This window comes from Brassica rapa, chromosome A09, assembly GCF_000309985.2.
Source record: "Brassica rapa cultivar Chiifu-401-42 chromosome A09, CAAS_Brap_v3.01, whole genome shotgun sequence".
Classification (NCBI taxonomy): domain Eukaryota; kingdom Viridiplantae; phylum Streptophyta; class Magnoliopsida; order Brassicales; family Brassicaceae; genus Brassica; species Brassica rapa.
The window spans coordinates 29,531,905-29,550,336 of NC_024803.2; the positions used below are offsets into that span (position 1 = coordinate 29,531,905).

General features: G+C 37.6%; 4 protein-coding genes across 4 annotated transcripts; 3 read left to right on the forward strand and 1 right to left on the reverse strand.

The window, feature by feature from the left end:
* Positions 1 to 2,394: 2,394 nt before the first annotated feature.
* LOC117127803 lies at positions 2,395 to 3,191 on the reverse strand. The gene is made up of 2 exons (XM_033278472.1): positions 2,583 to 3,191; positions 2,395 to 2,538 (listed from the first exon to the last, which is right to left on the reverse strand). The coding sequence occupies exons 1-2, from the start codon at positions 3,189 to 3,191 to the stop codon at positions 2,395 to 2,397; spliced, it is 753 nt and encodes a 250-aa protein (XP_033134363.1).
* Positions 3,192 to 7,559: 4,368 nt separating this feature from the next.
* On the forward strand, positions 7,560 to 8,191 carry LOC103839070 (anther-specific protein BCP1-like). Its single transcript, XM_009115558.3, has one exon. It carries the CDS (start codon positions 7,651 to 7,653, stop codon positions 8,008 to 8,010), a length of 360 nt encoding a protein of 119 aa, XP_009113806.2. The 5' UTR covers positions 7,560 to 7,650; the 3' UTR covers positions 8,011 to 8,191.
* Positions 8,192 to 14,906: 6,715 nt separating this feature from the next.
* On the forward strand, positions 14,907 to 16,088 carry LOC117127804. The gene is made up of 2 exons (XM_033278473.1): positions 14,907 to 15,650; positions 15,789 to 16,088. The coding sequence occupies exons 1-2, from the start codon at positions 14,907 to 14,909 to the stop codon at positions 16,086 to 16,088; spliced, it is 1,044 nt and encodes a 347-aa protein (XP_033134364.1).
* Positions 16,089 to 16,223: 135 nt separating this feature from the next.
* LOC103839071 (protein JINGUBANG) lies at positions 16,224 to 17,678 on the forward strand. The gene has a single exon (XM_009115559.3). The coding sequence runs from the start codon at positions 16,305 to 16,307 to the stop codon at positions 17,574 to 17,576; it is 1,272 nt and encodes a 423-aa protein (XP_009113807.2). The 5' UTR covers positions 16,224 to 16,304; the 3' UTR covers positions 17,577 to 17,678.
* The last annotated feature ends 754 nt before the right edge of the window (positions 17,679 to 18,432 follow it).

Consider the following 18,432-nt stretch of genomic DNA (forward strand, 5'->3'; position numbering starts at 1 on the left):
GAGTTTCATATATATATCGTTATCCAACGATCCATACAAATATGCAGTCACAACGTCCATGAGATGCATTTCAAGATTTTTAGACGCCGTTAGGCTCATCAAAAATCTAAACGTAATTGCATCCATTACCGGGGAATACGTTTCCTCAAAATCAATTCCCGGTCTCTGAGAAAAACCTTGGGCAACTAATCGGGCTTTATATCGTGTTACTTCATTTTTCTCATTTACTTTTCTCACGAATACCCACTTATACCCAACAGGATTTATATTCTCAGGCGTTATGACTATAGGTCCAAAGACATTTCTTTTATTCAGGGAGAATAATTCAATTTGAATGGCCTTCTTCCACTCCTCCCAATCATGTCTTTTTTGACATTCTAAAATGGACCTTGGATCGGGATCATCATTTTCATGATCGATCTCTTTGGACACAGAAAAGGAGAACATTCCATCAACATCTTTTATCTTATTTCTGATCCATATCTTTTCATCTCGGGCGTAGTTGACGGAAATCTCATACTTTTCTGTTCCCTTCTCGTCATCTGGACCATCTTTATCTATGTCTTCTTTCAGACATTTTTCAGTATCAGGTTCTTCTAGAACCTTACTTTGTTCATCCAATTTCTTTTTTTTCGGGGATTTTTATCTTTAGAACCCGCTGGCCTCCCCCTCTTTAACTGAACCCTAGGTTCATTCATTCTGTTACCATCAGTTTGCTCTTTAGGAACATCAACTCTTGATGGAACATTTTCAGCGGGTATACATGACTTCGTCACCCTTCTTGTATCTGTGAATGCATCTGGTAATTGGTTTGCCAAATTATGTAAATGCACAATTTTCTGAACTTCCAGTTCTCTTTGATTCGTAGGGGGATCAAGGTGTAACAACGACGGTGTACACCAAGTAATCTCTTTAGGAATTTCTCTAATTCCTCCCCCTAATGCTGGAAATTCATCCTCATTAAAGTGGCAATCGGCAAACCTTGCCGTAAACATATCACCAGTTACTGGTTCCAGATATCTTATTATACTTGGTGACGTATAACCCACATATATTCCCAATCTCCTTTGTGGGCCCATTTTTGTTCTTTGTGGCGGAGCTATCGGAACATAGACCACACACCCAAAGATACGGAGATGGGATACATCTGACTCTTGTCCAGATGCTAATTGTAAAGGGGAGTACTTATGATATGCACTCGGTCTTAGCCGAACCAGTGCAGCCGCATGCAATATAGCATGACCCCATACAGAAATTGGGAGCTTTGTTCTCAAGACTAACGGTCTTGCAATCAACTGCAACCGTTTTATCAATGACTCAGCCATGCCATTTTGTGTATGCACATGGGGGACTGGATGCTCCACATCAATCCCCATTGACATACAATAATCATCAAAGGCTTGCGATGTAAATTCACCAGCATTATCAAGCCTTACTTTCTTAATGGCATATTCTGAGAACTGCGTTCTCAGCTTTATTATCTGGGCAATGAACTTTGCGAAAGCCGTATTTCGTGTCGTCAAAAGAGACACACTTGACCATCTAGTAGATGCGTCAATCAATACCATGAAATACTTAAATGGCCCGCACGGTGGGTGGATCGGCCCACATATATCACCATGTATTCTTTCTAAAAATATTGGTGATTCATTGCCTACTTTTGCAGGTGATGGCCGAGTTATAAGCTTTCCTTGAGAACATGCATTACATGTAAACTCGCCCGTTTGCAAAATTTTTCCGTTTTTCAACGGATGGCCATTCGAATTTTGCACTATTTTTCTCATCATGACTGAACCAGGATGTCCTAGTCTTTCATGCCATATTTTAAATGTATCAGTAAACTTCATGTTTACCACGGCATAGGACTCAGTCATGGTTATTTTTGTACAATATAGTCCAGAGGATAACATTCTTAACTCTTCCAATATATGTTTCCTCTCGGATTTAATGCAAAGAAATTCATTGCCATCTTTATTCATAGTCTCAATATGATATCCATTTCTTCGGATATCCTGAAAACTTAACAAGTTTCTATGAGACTTGGGGGAATACAATGCATCACTTATTTCAAATATTGTTCCCCCTGGCATTGAAAATTTCGCTCTTCCAGAGCCCATAATAATCTTTGCATTACCAGATATTGTACTTACGCTTCCAGCGTAATCTTTTATTTTGAGACTGGAGAAATATTTTTTATCTTTAATTATCGTGTGCGTTGACGCACTATCTGCCAAACACAAATCTCCATCCATAGTCTCAAAGTTTGGCATTTCCTGAATATAAAATATTCATAAAACATATATTATTAAACATTAAACACGGAACATAACATATATCTTACAACAAAAGATATAGATACTATAATACAGTCTACTTATATCACATCGATTTATATCACTCATCGATACTCTCTGGCTCAACCAGAAAGTCTGATACGTCGAGATGAGTATCATCGTTTAAACCATGAAAGGATGGCCCAGGTTCATCAGAGATGAAGTTAGTTTCACCTCTTCCTTTCTCTTTTTCTTTTGGGATTCTCTATACAGATCGGCTAAATGTTTTGGTGTACGACAGGTACGTACCCAATGACCTTTCATGCCGCATCTGTAGCAAACCGTTCCCGTTTGCCTTTTATCATCCTGGCCTTTTTCATTCTTTTCATTTTCGTGGAAGTTCTTGTTATCTCTTTCATCATAGGGACGAAATCTTCTTCCTCGTTCTCTTCCACGACCATGATAACGGTTTCCACCACGTCCACGACCTCGTCCTCTCCTATTATCATAACTGGATGATGCAACATTCGCTTCAGAGAATGGAGCAGATCCAGTGGGACGAGCTTGATGGTTTAAAGTCACGAGTTGATTATTCTGCTCCGCTACAAGGAGAACTTGCATCAACTCCGAGTAACGGGTATATCCACTCACTCGGTATTGTTGTTGCAGGATTACATTTTCAGGATGGAACGTGGAGAGAGTTTTCTCGATCATATCATAATCACTTATTTTCTCTCCACATAACATCATCCTCGAAGTAATTTCGAACATCGCGGAATTAAACTCACTAACACTTTTGTAATCCTGGAACCGGAGATGGATCCACTCGTGTTTAGCTTTCGGTAAGATCACATATTTCTGGTGATCGAACCTCTCTTTTCCAGAGGTCACAAGGATCCTCTTTCGTAATATATTCATCCTTTAAACCATCATGGATGTGGTGTCGTAAAAATATCATGGCTTTAGCTTTTTTCTCATCCGACACCGTTTTTGAACTATCGATGGTTTCCAAAAGCCCGTTTCCTCTTAGGTGCATTTTTGCACCCACTGCCCAGGTCATATAATTATTTCCCGTAATATTCAGGGCATTAATTTCGAGCTTTGTCAAATTCGACATGATAACTGTATTCATAGAATAATATATATAAATATAGTAATTACGAGAATTTAAATGCATAATTTAAATGCAAAAATTAAAGGCATAAAATAAAAGCATAAACTTAAATTGCAGAAATTTAAATTGCAGAAATTTAAATTGCAAAAATTTAAATTGCAAGAATTTAAATAGCATAAATAAAATCGGGAGGCTCAGCCTACCACATGATCCGAGGAGTCATAGACTACCATATTGATCATTTTTCAAAGTCCGAGGAGACATGGTCTACCATTTTGACTTTATTTATTTTAAGGTCCGAGGAGACTTAGTCTACCATTTTTGACCTTTTTATTCACAGAGGCAAAGCCTACCACGTGTTTCTCTGATCGTGAAGGCATAGCCTACCATAACGATCAGTCGGAGAAGGCAGCGCCTATCATCCCGAACGGAGAAGGTCCAGCCTTTCACTCCGAAGCAATAATAAAATTTAAATAAAATAAGTATATTGAAATACATAAATTTAAACATTACCTCGGCTGGTTTAAGAACTTTTCGAATTAATAAACTTCAGTTGGTCAGAGCCTCGTGCTGATAACGTGTTGAAAATAAAGGGGAAATAGTATTTATTTAAGTAAATATATTTTCTGGTTATAAAGTAAGAGAGAGATGGTGTTGATGTAAGTGGAGAAAGATGAGAGATGGTGAGACAACGACAAGAGAGAGAGATATATATAATAGTATTTCTTTGTTACTCTTTTGTTGAAAGGAAAAGTTACGTAAGAGAGTAAGTCAAGATTATATTGATTTCAGATTGTACAAATAACCAAGCACAACCTCTCTATTTATAGTTGTCTTAGTCGATAACATTTAGAGATAAAGACAGAGATAAAGTGATATCTGTACTGATGATAAAGCAGAAACAATGAGAGAGGATGCTTGGTGTCATCATACGTGGATGATCACATTTGTAACATCATGCAACTTTTCTCGTTTGATTGTTTAGGTTTGTTTTGAGTTGAGTAATATGGTAAAGATGATTACTTACTGGTTTCTACGGACTAGAGTGAATATTTCACCCTAAAATCTATATATGATGTCTGATTGAGATTTTACAAGGTATCCCAGAGTGAAAATATGTTAAGTGCAATCAATATCTTCTTAATTCATTTTCCCAAATTGGGAGTATTCCAATTTATAACTCAGTTTCATATTTTGGATGTGAATAGTTTCTAGTTAAGGCCAAGTTAATAATGTTTTCACCTTATTTTCTCTATTTGATCAAATTATACAATCAGTTAACTCTGACTTTATCAAGAAAACTGGTAAATACTGAAGGCTAGTGCTTATGTGGCTGATGGTTGCTTTGTTGGCAAGGAAGTGAAGTTGCTGATTCATTGAGAGGCTTGGCGGTTACTGAACATGGGGAGTATAAATAAAGATCTATGAATGTTGTTGAGGATTTATCAAAAGATCATAGAGAGTTGTTTGGGCAATTTCAGAGAAGCGTCTATGTACACTGAAGGCAGATTCAGAGAGCTAGCTTGGTCTCTGGATTTGAAGGCTCAAGGCACGTTTGGTGACTTGAGATTGTAATCGGTTCGATAAGCAATAAGAACTAGGATAAGACCCGCGCCTTGCGCGGGATTAAGTTATTATTTTTATTATATTTTGGAGAATGAAACAATAGTTTGGCTTCATTTGGATTAGGGGTGTTCAATCCGGATATCGGGTTGGTTTCGGTTCGGTTCGGTTTTTTTTGGTATTTCGGTTAGTAAAATATAACTACTATTCTAAATCCATATTTACTTTGACTTTAGTCTTTCACATACTTTCGAAAGATTTCAACTGGACGGCTAAATTGATCAGCCAATCTTGTTGCTTTAAAATCATTAATATTTATATATATATATATATATATATATATATATATATTATTTAGTTTGAATATTTATTAAATAAAAATTCATATGCGTTAATTTTATGATCATTTGTAACTTATTATAACAAAAAAAATAATCTATTGATCACAAAATTTTCAGTGTGGGAATATTCAAATTTCAAATAATATATAGACGTTTTGAAAAATTCAAAATATAACATATAAGAAAAAATATAAATGTTTTTATTATATATTTAATGTGATTTTTTAATATCTTTCAATAATATAAAATTATAAAAAAGAACTAAGATACCAAAATTGTTATCAAATATTTATTATTCATAGTAATTAATTTTCATATATACGTTAATCATATTAGGTAATTTCGTAGCTTCTAATTAAGGAAAGTGCAAAACAAATTTGGTAGATTATTTATAAATTCGATAGTTAGTTTAATAAAAAATATAATGTAAGTTAAGATGGACCAACCTATTTTTCTAAGAATATTATATTTTATATAGTCATTTATTAAATGAGAATTTATAATCATACAGTTCTATGAGCATTCATATCATTTTATAACTGAATATTTAAATCATCGATAACAAAATTTTCAATGTGAAGTCTTTAATAAGTTTATAATTTATAAATGTTTTTGAAAATTCATTGAAAGTTTTAATATTAAAATATTTATGTAATTATGGTATATAGTATAATCTATATATATATGTTTTATTATTAAATGATATTTTTTACTCATATGGTTTTAAAATCATGTGTATCTTCTTATAATATTAAATAAAAGTTCATATTAATACAATTTTATGATCATTTGTAACTTATTATGAGAAAAAAATAATCTATTGATCACAAAATTTTCAGAGTGAAGATCTTCAAATTTCTAATAATTTATAGACGTTTTGAAAAATTCAAAATATAACATATAAGAAAAAATATAAATGTTTTTATTATATATTTAATGTGATTTTTAAATATCTTTTAATAATATAAAATTAAAAAAGAACTAAGATACAAAAATTGTTATCAAATATTTATTAATCATAATAATTAATTTTCACATATACGTTAATCATATTAGGTAATTTCGTAGCTTTTATTTAAGGAGAGTGCAAAACATTTTTTGGTACGTTATTTATCAATTCGATAGTTAGTTTAATAAAAAGTGTAATATAAGTTAAGAAGGACCAACCTATTTTTCTAAGAATAATATATTTTGTATAGTTATTTATTAAATAAGAATTTATAATCATACGGTTCTATGATCATTCATATCATTTTATAACAAAATATTTAAATCATCGATAACAAAATTTTCAATTTGAAATCTTTAATAAGTTTATAATTTATAAATGTTCTTGAAAATTCATTGAAAGTTTTAATATTAAAATATTTATGTAATCTTATGGTATATAGTGTTTAATCTATATATATATATTTTATTATTAAATAATATTTTTTACTCATATGGTTTTAAAATCATGTGTATCTTCTTATAATAAAAATGTTAAACCATTGATCATTAATTTTTAATAGTTTTAGTCATTTATTGTCGTTTTTAAAAATTCAAAATATAACATATACGAAAAAATCTAAATTTTATTTTTATAGCTAATTTGATTGTTTAATTTATTTTAATAATATAAAATTAAACAAAAAATGATGGAGGAGATATAAATTGTTGTCAAATCTTTATTATTTAAATCATTAATTGTCATATATATATATATTAGTCATTTATGGTAATTCCGTAGGTTTTATTTAAGGAAAGAAAATATCATATCATATCATTATATCATATAGTTTGACCAACTTATGTATCTAACAACATATAAAAATCGAATGTGGACCTACTTATTTTTCAATTGAAAGTAATTGACTATCTAATTGAGTGCCACCTATGCATTGGGGTCTTTTTTAATTAATACAAAATTGAGGTTACATCTTTTCAAATGTTCCTCAATTAATATATAGGGGATAGTACTTGGAGGCTTATCAAAAACAATTCTACATGCGTTCTTTTTAATGTATAAGAAGTTAGAATATCAGGTTTCTATAACATAACATTAACTCATACTGTGAACATTCATTTTATCCGGCTCATCAATCAATGAAAACAAAATTAGAATTCCGTATCCAATCAATTCATTGGCATGTTACCATTCAAAAATGTTTATCTTAGTAAACCCATTTTTAGGCAGCGATCAAAATTGGATTGAAAGGTATTCCTCCATCGTAGTAACGTTTTCTAAAAAAAAACTATCACACAAAACAGCTATATGTACACATCAAACACAAATCTTCTCCAATCATCACAATCTCTAAACCTCAAACCCTAGAAATAAATAAAAAAAAGAGCGACGTAGAAAGAGACAGAGAGAAGAATGGGTCGCCAAAACGTTGTTGTAGTTTTTGGCCTCGTGTTCTTGGCCGTCCTTGGCCTCGCCGCAGCTGCCTCCTCTCCGTCTCCTTCAGCGTCACCTTCCAAAGCTCCATCTACTTCCACACCTGAGGTCGAAGCTCCAGTGTCCGAGGACACCATTGGAACCACCGACGACGATGCAGCTGCTTCTCCTGGTGATGATGACGTAGCTGTGGCTGGTCCTCTAGGAAGTGACTCCTCCTACGGTAGCAATGGACCTTCAGGCTCTGCCGATTCTGCTGACAGCGGCGCGGCGGCTCTTGGAGTCTCTGCGGTCGTTGTGGGTGTTACATCCATCGTCGGTTCTTTCTTGTTTTTCTGAGGTGTGTATTTTCATGAGAATATCATTTTTGAGTGAAGACTATTTATATATATGGATATTGTGATGATCATGTTGTAATTTATTTCTCCTTGGTTATGAGAAACGATGTCCTTGAAATAAGCTGAAAATAAATTAAACTTTCCTTAGCAATATAAAATAAAGAATTACGGATTGAGCAGTATGTCCATGTTTTCGAAATGCAGAATACGTAACAATTGTAGATTGCGTTATTTGTTGAATATGATCTTATTTGTCAGATGAAAACATAATTGGATGATTCATGAGAGATTAAATGGAATTTGATCAAATCAGCCTCATTTTTATGATAATTCACATGTAATACAAAGAAAGCGATATTAGTGCGGCGTGCCTGTTAATCCTAGGTTGATAATAAAGTAGTAAAACAGATCCCACTTGAAATGTACCGACATAAAAAGTAATCATCAACATATTTATGTCTTTTAGGTTTCTCGAATTTCTAACGAAAAAGGAGAGGAGTTGGAATAAATGTTTGTTTAAGCTTTAATCTTGGTTGAATGATTGATTTTTAAATCTAAATTATGTTAAGCAGAGTAGTACGAGACTCCAAAGTGCAAACATATGGTCGATCATTATTGTAGAATTGTAATAAGTACTAGTTCCACCATTGTGTTGGACTACTGGTTTAGTGCATGTAGTAGGTTCTACTGAATTCTTAGCTCAGTTCTTGTTGGAAGAAATGTTTGCGATATTAGCGTCGACTGGTCCCTGGCCTAGGGGATTATTTGGGCCGAAGATCCAGACACCTAGTTTACAAAAAAAAAAGGGTACTAGTTCCACTAATATTCATCAGTAACTTGTGTGGGAAACAAGATTTCTCTTCACAAATTAAAAGAAAAGAAATTTACATGATAGAATTTAAAAGGTATGGTCATAGGCCAGTTTCTCCGTTTGGTTTGGGGATCTTCCACTTAAGAAGGGACCCATCAACGAGTGAAGAAAGAGCCGTACGCGTAGTGCATACGGGTCATATATTGGTGTCTTACTCTTTTGGTCCTAACTCCTAACTCAACCAATATTTTTTTTTTCTTTTGCTTTCTCAATCTTTTTCCTCTCTTTAGGACCTTTTTATCAAAATCTAACGCCGTATATGGGGTAGCGTATATCAAAAATCCAAAGCACTCTCCTGATTTCTGTTATGCTTGATAGAGAAAGTACCACGATTACTAACCGTCCGGATATTCAATATTCGTAGAAGGGTTTCTCAACGGTTTAAAAGATAAATTTTCAAATGATCATCTAAAACGTGCCAACTGAAATGCATGTTATAATGTGTGTGGATGACATCAGTGAAAGTTGGCAGGTTTTTTTTTCTTATGTGATGCCAAAATTCAAAGTTTAGGTTTGAGTTGGAAACGGTTAAAAAGCATGTTTTGACAAAGAAAAAAAAGGGTTAAAAGCATTGTTATATCACGCGAGAAGCACATATATGACTTCTCCTTCTCTGAGAAGCTCAATGACTGAATCTTGTCTTGAGCATTATGGATGCAAGATCCAAATTCGAGAATGGGTAAGATGATATAAATTGGGGGAAAATGTTATTTAATAGTTCCAAAAATGAGAATGGTAATCTACTTATTTGTAGACAAGAAAGATGAATGAATATAAGTATTTTCTGATTAATTCTATGAATACAAAGAATAGTAGTACAAATATGTATTGAAATAATTTTAGCGCAGGAAAAAAATAATCATTTCATTGGTTTGTATATAATTTTATCATTAATTATCGTTTGACAATTAAATATACACCAAATGTTTATAAACCGCCGTTTTGATTCTAAATTTTACTTTCTACTCGCAAGGTGATCATCTCGTGTTTTGTACTCTCTCCCTTTTCAAAAGATCCATGTGTTTAGAAAAAAATTGTTTCAAAAAAATATATCTTTTACATTTTCAATGCATAAATTAATTGTAAATTGTAAATTTTAAAAAATTATAATTGTGTTTATTAAAATTCTATTGGTTAAAAGTTGTAGGAATAACTAATATCGGAAAATAATATATTGGTAACTAAAATTTGATATGGTTTTTTAAAAAGTGTAAAAATCTTAAAACATACATCTTTATGAAAGAGATGAAGTATTTACCAATTATAGACTTTATCTAGTTTGACAAGCTGTGTTTTATCATTTATGCAAACTGTGGTTTCCAAATATCATTTTTACTCTTAATCAATTTTTCTAATCTGATAAATTGAAGCAAACCTATATGTGTGATTATTTCAGTCAGTCGCTTAATTATGTTTGTAACTCTTGGCCACGTTGGTTTCTAATGGGTCAATTAAAAAAAAAAATTGTTCGTATGCTATGTTACACCATATGGTAGACGGCAGTTCGCGTAAGCCAGCCGATATTTCTCTTCATTAACAAATCAAATTGTAGGTTCTTGGAAACATATGAGAAAGACTGCATGAGCCTTCCTACTACCCTTTCACTATTCTTTGGCTGGCAACCTCTTCTCATAGCTGCTTCCCAGTCCACTCCAGATAACGACCGACTTGTCTACTTGTGATTTTTAAAAGAAAATCAATTATTTATCCATTTGGTTACAACTATTCAATGTGGCTCGGTTTTGACATTGGCCCCACTCATCGTGTCTCTATTTTTAATCAGCAACTTTCCAGCAACGACGTGACCAGTCTCTTGAATCATTTTCGTGTTTCCTCCAAGTTCCCACTTATGCACTCACACCCATTTATTACTCTTACCATTGATCACAATCATTCAACAAACTAAAAAGTGCGCCAACATTTTCATAAACCTCATAATCATATTAATGGTAGAACTGGCTCATTATATTGTTTGGGTCCTACTCTCTCCTTGACCCATGCGCTATCTTCCAACCTCATCAATGCTGTAACGCAAACTCAATAGGTCCTCTTCTTTTTCTTTTGATTTTGAGTTCTTGTTCTTTACCCCCACAAACACACCATTGGCTACAGATTTGACTATTTTCTTTTAATTTTATCAGTATACCCTCTTTTGTTTTTAAGTACAAAATGTATCACAATTTTAAATTTAACCAAAAAAGAAGAAGTAATCTATCTTTTTTTTTGGTAAGCTGCAGGAGACATTAGTCCCCTACTTTTTATTTAAAATATAAAATTACATGCAAAACTGCCGAGGTCTCGATACCCCATTAATATCCTCTAAAGAAATAGCACCAACGCTATCAGGAACAAACTCGAAAACATGCAAACCAAATGATAAAGAAAGAGCATAAGTAGCTAATCCATCGGCTAGATGATTAGCTTCCCTATACACATGCGAAATCTTGACTATCCAGTCTCTTGTTATGAAGCCGTAGCACAGACGTACTAGGAATGACAGGGGATGAGAATCATTAATCCCTGTCCGAAGAAAATCCACCACACTCTCTGAATCCACTTCCAGCTCTACCCGACGAAAACCACGCTCCCATGCTATGCACAGCCCATAGTATACTCCCCACAACTCTGCCATAGGGGCGGAGCAAATCCCAATAGTAAGCGCAAAGCCTCCATGCCACATTCCATACTCATCTCGCAGAACTCCTCCTGCCGTGGCAAGACCCGGATTACCTTTAGATGCTCCATCAGTATTGATTTTGATCCATCCGGACGGTGGCTTCTGCCAAGATATCTGCCTCTCCACACGTTCCCTCCCCCGACTGCGTCCACTAAGCTTATCATTCGCTACCACCACTTCCCGAGCTTTTTCTCTAAGAAATTGAACCCTGTCGCGACACTTCCCTTCATCTCCAAACACGTAACCACACCTCCATTTCCAACACCACCAAACTGTTAAAGCAAAGAGCGTGGGCCATGAGTCTCCCCAGATCGGTTCTCTCTTCGCAAGGTTCTCAAATAGCCATTCTAGAAGGGGCAGGGTAAAGAAGCGTTGCTGTTTACTTCTAGGAACAAGTCGTATCCACAACCCTGCAGCCGCCGGACATTCCCGAAGCACGTGGAGTATCGTCTCATCTCCACCTTTGCACAGCGGGCATATACTATTCTCACTCAAGTGTCGGCGTTTACGTTCCATGTTCGTCATGATCACCTGATGGCTTACTAACCACAAGAACACCCGGACCCTCTCTGGGTTTATGACACTCCACACCCGCCTATACAAAGCTTCCATATTAGGCCTCGGTACCGTGTTACTTGTGAGGAAAGTATAAGCTGACTTCACAGTGAATAAGCCATCTTTACTCTCTCCCCACGACATTCTATCTCTAGCGCCAGTTACCTCATCAAGCACTACTGAAGCCAACCTAAGACGGTTCATTTCTGACATATAAGATTCGATTCTCTCCTGTATCCAACCTGTTCCCGTCTGCCATAAATCACAAACCCGTTCCTCTAATCTCTCTTCAGGTACCTCGACCGTACTTAACTCAGACAAAGATTCCTTCAACAGCCATCTATCCCTCCAGAAGCGAATCCGACTGCCATCACCAGTCACCCAAGCCATTCCCGGAATAACAACCTCACGTAACCCCATCATCAAACTCCTCCATGTTGGCGACCACGTCCCCCGTGTTTGTAGCCACAATGGATTATCTATTTCTCCCACATGGAACTTCTTCCTCAGTATCTTCACCCATAATCCGTCTTGCGTATTAAGCAGCCTCCAGCCCAATTTTGCTAATAAGGCAATATTCATTTCTTTTGCCAAACGTATTCCCAATCCACCTTCACACTTTGGTCTGCAGATCTTTTCCCAAGAGAGTAGATGCTGTTTCCTGCTACCCTCATTGCTTCCCCAAATAAAAGACCTAGCAATTTTGTCCAACTGATCCAGTGTAGCTACCGGAAGAGCTATAGTACTCATTGTATGCACCGGAATGGACGCAAGAACAGATTTAGTAAGTGTTATCCTCCCTGCCAAGCTCAAAAACCTCCTCTTCCAACCAGCCAGCTTCGAAGACACTTTCTCAACTACATCGCCAAACGTCTCCTTGTTTATTCTTTTTTGTAGAACAGGCATACCCAAATATTTTCCTAACTCTTTGGTTCCCTTTATACCACTTTCCCTGCTTATGGAGTCCGCTAAATCCCGATGCACATTCTCAGAGAAAAAAATTAGAGATTTCTCTAGACTTACTTTTTGTCCTGAAGCTCCACAAAATCTCTCCAGCACTTTGCGAATCACTCGAATCTGGGATATTGATGCCTCTGCAAGCAAGATCAAGTCGTCCGCAAAGCAAACATGGGACAATGCTGGCCCACCTCTAGATAGCTTTATTGGCTTCCATTCTTTCTTGGCAACAGAGAGTTCAATTTGATGACACAATCGTTCCATGCACAGTACAAAGAGATATGGTGATAGAGGATCTCCCTGTCTAAGTCCACGTTGCGGTTTAAAAGCCTCTGTCCTCTCTCCATTCCATAATAGACTCATTCCCGGGTTCGTCACGCACTGCATAATCCATTGAATCCACATCTCTGGGAGTTTTGCTGCTTGGAGAGTATCTTCTAAGAAATCCCATCGGATCCGATCATATGCTTTTTCGAGATCCAACTTGAGTAACATCCACCCTCTGCGACCCTTCTTCTTTCTCATCGAGTGAACTGCCTCTTGTACCACCACAATATTATCAGCACTGAGCCTGCCAGGAATGAAACTAGCCTGTGCTGGACCAATGAGATTTGGCATAAGCTTCTTTAAACGCAACACCATCGCCTTTGTTATTATCTTGAACAAGACGTTACATAAGCTTATAGGACGGAATTGCATAATCCTCTCCGGCTTAAGGACTTTTGGGATTAGAACCAGCATTGCATCATTCATACCTTCGGCGAGGACTCCTGATTCAAAGAACTCTAGCCCACACCTCGTGACTGACTCACCCACTACTTCCCATGAGTCATGGTAGAAGACAGGTTGAAACCCATCTGGACCTGGAGCTTTGAACTTGCTCATCGATCGAACCGAAGTCTCAACATCCACTGCAGAAAAAGGTTTATTTAAAATTTCTTTCTCCTCTCTTGTGAAATCCGTAAACCCTTCCCGCGGGAGCTTCTCCGTGTCTAAACTGATGTCATCCGTTGAGTACAGTCTTTTGTAATAGGTTATTGCTAGCTTTTCCAGTTCCTCCGACTGATCAATCCACCTACCATCATCGTCCTTCAGCATATCAATTCTGTTTCTCTTCCTCCGAACAATTGTACTCGTATGGTAATAGTTTGTATTTCTATCCCCAAACACTACCCATTTCTCGCGTGACTTCTGGTACCAGAGAACTTCCTCCTGCTCAAGAACAATATCAAATTCTTTCTGTAAAACCCCTTCCTTCTGCAGCAAGTCATCAGTCGGGTTCCTCTCCAAAACTTCCTGAATTTCTCTGATATCCTTCATTAACTTTTCCTTCCTTTGCTTCACATCACCAAATACCTCTTTGTTCCATTGTTTAAGCTTTACTTTTAAGGCCTGAAGAGCCTCAGGAGTGCGCATATCCCCATTCCAAGACGCCAAGAGTAGCTCTTTAAAGCCCTCATGCTTAAGCCATGCAGCTTCGAACCGAAAAGGTCTCCTCCTAGGATTAACTCTCTGTTCAGGCTCTAGTTGCACATATAGTGGTGTATGATCTGACGCGAGGAAAGGTAGATGAGCAACGACCGCCTCCTGCCATCTTACCCGTGCCTGAGCGCTACACAAGACCCTGTCCAACCTTTTCGCTATAAAGTTCCGAGTATCCTTTCCTCTTCTCCATGTGAATGTATTTCCTCTGAACCCCATATCCACCAAGGCTAGCTCGTTTATCCATTCTCCAAAAGCCAGCGAGTCTGGTGAGAGTCTACCATTCCCTCCTGACCTCTCATCTAATCTCAAGATCGTATTAAAATCCCCACCTACCAAGATGATTGCGGAAAGAATGGCTAACTTGGCCGTAAATGCAGAGCCGCAGGCCAAGAATGGACTGGAAAATAGACAAGAACAGCAAATGCAAGAGGATGGTTTTGTTCGGGTAAAGGGACCAAGGAGAGGGTCGCAGATGCGGACCAGACAGACAGAGAACGTGATGGGTGAAACTAGTGGAGAGGCAAGTCAGAACCAAGAGATCGCTCACGGTGGGAAAACTGCAGAGATTGCTTTATCTAATAAATACGGGAGTTTGGAGATGGACACAAACTTGGGAGAAACACGGGAAGATTTTGTTGTGGGAGAAGAGAACAAGGAGAATCAGGATATGAATGTGGATAGAAACAGAGGTAAGGAAATCTCGCGTGGCAAAGAGACTATGATCTTTGGCGGGAAAGCAAACATAATGACGGGTTTGAAAGTGGGGAACAAAGATAAGTGGGCTGGGGATAAGAAGACAGGAGAGGGACCACGGGGAAGGCCCAAAAAATTGAATAATCGGCCCGCTCGAGGGTTGGTTTTTGGCCCGACCAAAGGTGAGATCAGTCTATTGGAGTCTGGTAAGAGACTGAGAGTGGAGAGGTTGGATGCAGGGAGAGATGTTGATCTATTCAGAGAAAATGCGGCGGCAATTGGGGTTGCAGAGAAACCGCTGCAGTTACGAGATGAGGAACTGGCAAATCCGATGGATAATATCACCAGCGAGATGGAACAAGGAGACTCGGAGATACAGACGAGCTCGCAGGGAGATGGAAGGGTTTTGTCCCTTGCATAACAGGGTACCCCGGTAGTTCTCTTAGACCTTAAAATCATAAAGATGATGAATTGCATATTCTGGAATTGCCGGGGGGCAAACAAACCCAATTTCAGACGATCTATTCGGTATATTTTGAAGAAGTTCAACACAGATTTTCTTGCGCTTTTCGAGACTCATGCGGGAGGAGATAAGGCGATGAAGATCTGTCAGAGCTTAGGATTTGATAACTCTTTTCGGGTGGATGCAGTTGGCCAAAGTGGAGGTATTTGGCTCTTGTGGAGAAATAATGTTGGAGTTCTTACGGTCGTAGAATCGTCAGAACAGTTTGTTCATGCACGGGTGGAGATTGGGATGGAAATCATTCACCTTATTGCGGTCTATGCTGCGCCTACAGTGAGTCGTCGAAGTAATTTGTGGGGACAGCTAAAGAAGAAGTAATCTATCTAATAACTTATCATTCCGACCAATTTCGAAACACCGCACTGTACTTACCTGCCACGTGGCAAAATATCTCCTGCACGACGCGCTTCTATATATATCTACACATCTCTTCTTCATCTCTGCACCTGCACCTGCACCTGCACCTGCACCTGCACCTTCACCTACACGAAGCTAACTTCTCTCACTATCACCAAACAAGAAACTCAAACGAGAATGAGGATTATTTCACGGCTGTTCGAATCAGAAAATTCTTACCGGAGAAAACGAACACAAAAATCTCCGAAGCATCTGGACTCCACCGATAGCGCCACGTCGTCACCACTCAGCGAAGCCACCGGCTCTAGCAGCCTCCATAGCAGTCTCTCTCTCCAGACACTCCCTTCCGTTCCCTCTCTTCAGAAAATCCCCTCGGAGACTTTCGCCGTTACCGTCTCACACTCCGTTACCTCTTCCTTCAAACTCCGGGAACGGAGTCTCCCGGTCACTTGTCTCGCCGTCAACGGAGGTTATCTCTTCGCAGTCTCCGGACACGAAGTCAGCATCTACGATCGCGACATGTGTGCTCATCTCGACAGTTTCAACGGTCACGATCCTTTCTCAGGATCCGTCAAGTCCGTCGGTTTCTCCGGTGATAAAATCTTCACTGCTCATCAGGACGGTAAAATCGGAGTTTGGAAACTAACGGCGAAAAACGGTTACAAACAGTTAACGACGCTTCCAACTTTAAACGACCGTTTGCGACGTTTCGCTCTTCCCAAAAACTACGTTCAGGTTCGCCGTCATAGAAAATGTCTCTGGATCGAACACGCTGACGCCGTTAGCGCTCTCGCCGTCAATAACGGATTCATCTACTCCGTTTCTTGGGACAAGACATTGAAGATATGGAGAGCCTCTGATCTTCGTTGCAAGGAATCAATCAAAGCTCATGATGACGCCGTTAACGCCGTTGCTGTCTCTGCTAACGGCACCGTTTATACTGGATCCGCTGATAGGCGTATTCGGGTTTGGGCGAAACCCGCGGACTCGAAACGACACGAGTTAGTTGCGACTTTGGAAAAGCACAAATCGGCGGTTAATGCTTTGGCGTTAAACGACGACGGATCGGTCTTGTTCTCCGGCTCGTGTGACCGGTCAATATTGGTTTGGGAGAGAGAGGATAGTTCCAATTACATGACGGTGAGGGGTGCTTTGAGGGGACACGACAAAGCAATACTTAGCTTGTTCAACGTCTCTGATTTGCTGATAAGTGGATCAGCTGATCGGACGGTCAGGATTTGGCGGCGCGGAATCGATGGTAGTTACCGTTGCTTGGAGGTACTTTCTGGTCACACGAAACCGGTTAAGTCGCTTGCAGCGGTTAAAGATTCGGAGTCAGACGGTGTCGTTTCAATCGTTAGTGGAAGTCTTGACGGAGAGGTCAAGTGTTGGAAGGTCTCCGTCACCAAACCGGATAATTATTCAATTTACAAAGATCTCGTTTTATAAATTTTATTTTTTTAATTATTGCTTTATTACATGTTTGGCGAACACCATTTTGGCGTTTCTTAACCGGCAGTTTATAAAAAAGAGTGTGATATAATATGAGTAGAAAAAAAAAATGTTGGTAATAATGCTATAACTAAAAATAATAAGTCACTCAAATGGATTAAAATTGAACAAGTGGACGGACTTGCACATGTTTCTTCAGGCGTATGAATGAAGATGCTGCCTGAGTGCCTGTGACTGTGAAACCTTGAAACCTGGGGGAATCTATGGGGGTGATGTATTTTAGATCCCATATAGGTTTGTGATTGGTTGTCAGATAAAATGTACTTTAAAACTATGTTTGGACTGTTTACATGTAAAGAATAACATACATTATATTGGCATGCAAAAATTCATGAACCTTAGAAGATGATTAACTCTGGTGTATTAACCGGAGTTCTTAACTTATAAATTCACTTTTTTTTTTTACACTTTTCGATTAATAGACAATTTTTAGTTTTTTTAAAAAATTGGTAAGAACCGTCTTTTATGTGAAGCTAAAAATTTCAGTTAAGAAATTGAAGTTAATCATAGATTTAATGAGATTTTCAAAACAAATAGGTTACGTCGAAACAAGAAGTCAAAAGTGCCGTGACAGTGGATAAGACATATTTAACATTAAGATAATGTTATTATATTATTATTAACAACTAAGATTTCTCTAAGCTGAAATCCAAATTAATTTATAGCCTTATAGGCCTATGACAACATGAATTTGTTGTTTACTTATGCCTACGAATGGACAAACACGTGTGTATTTACTGGGATTCAAACTCAGAAGAGATACGAGTGACTTGGAGCTATTCTAATTTATACT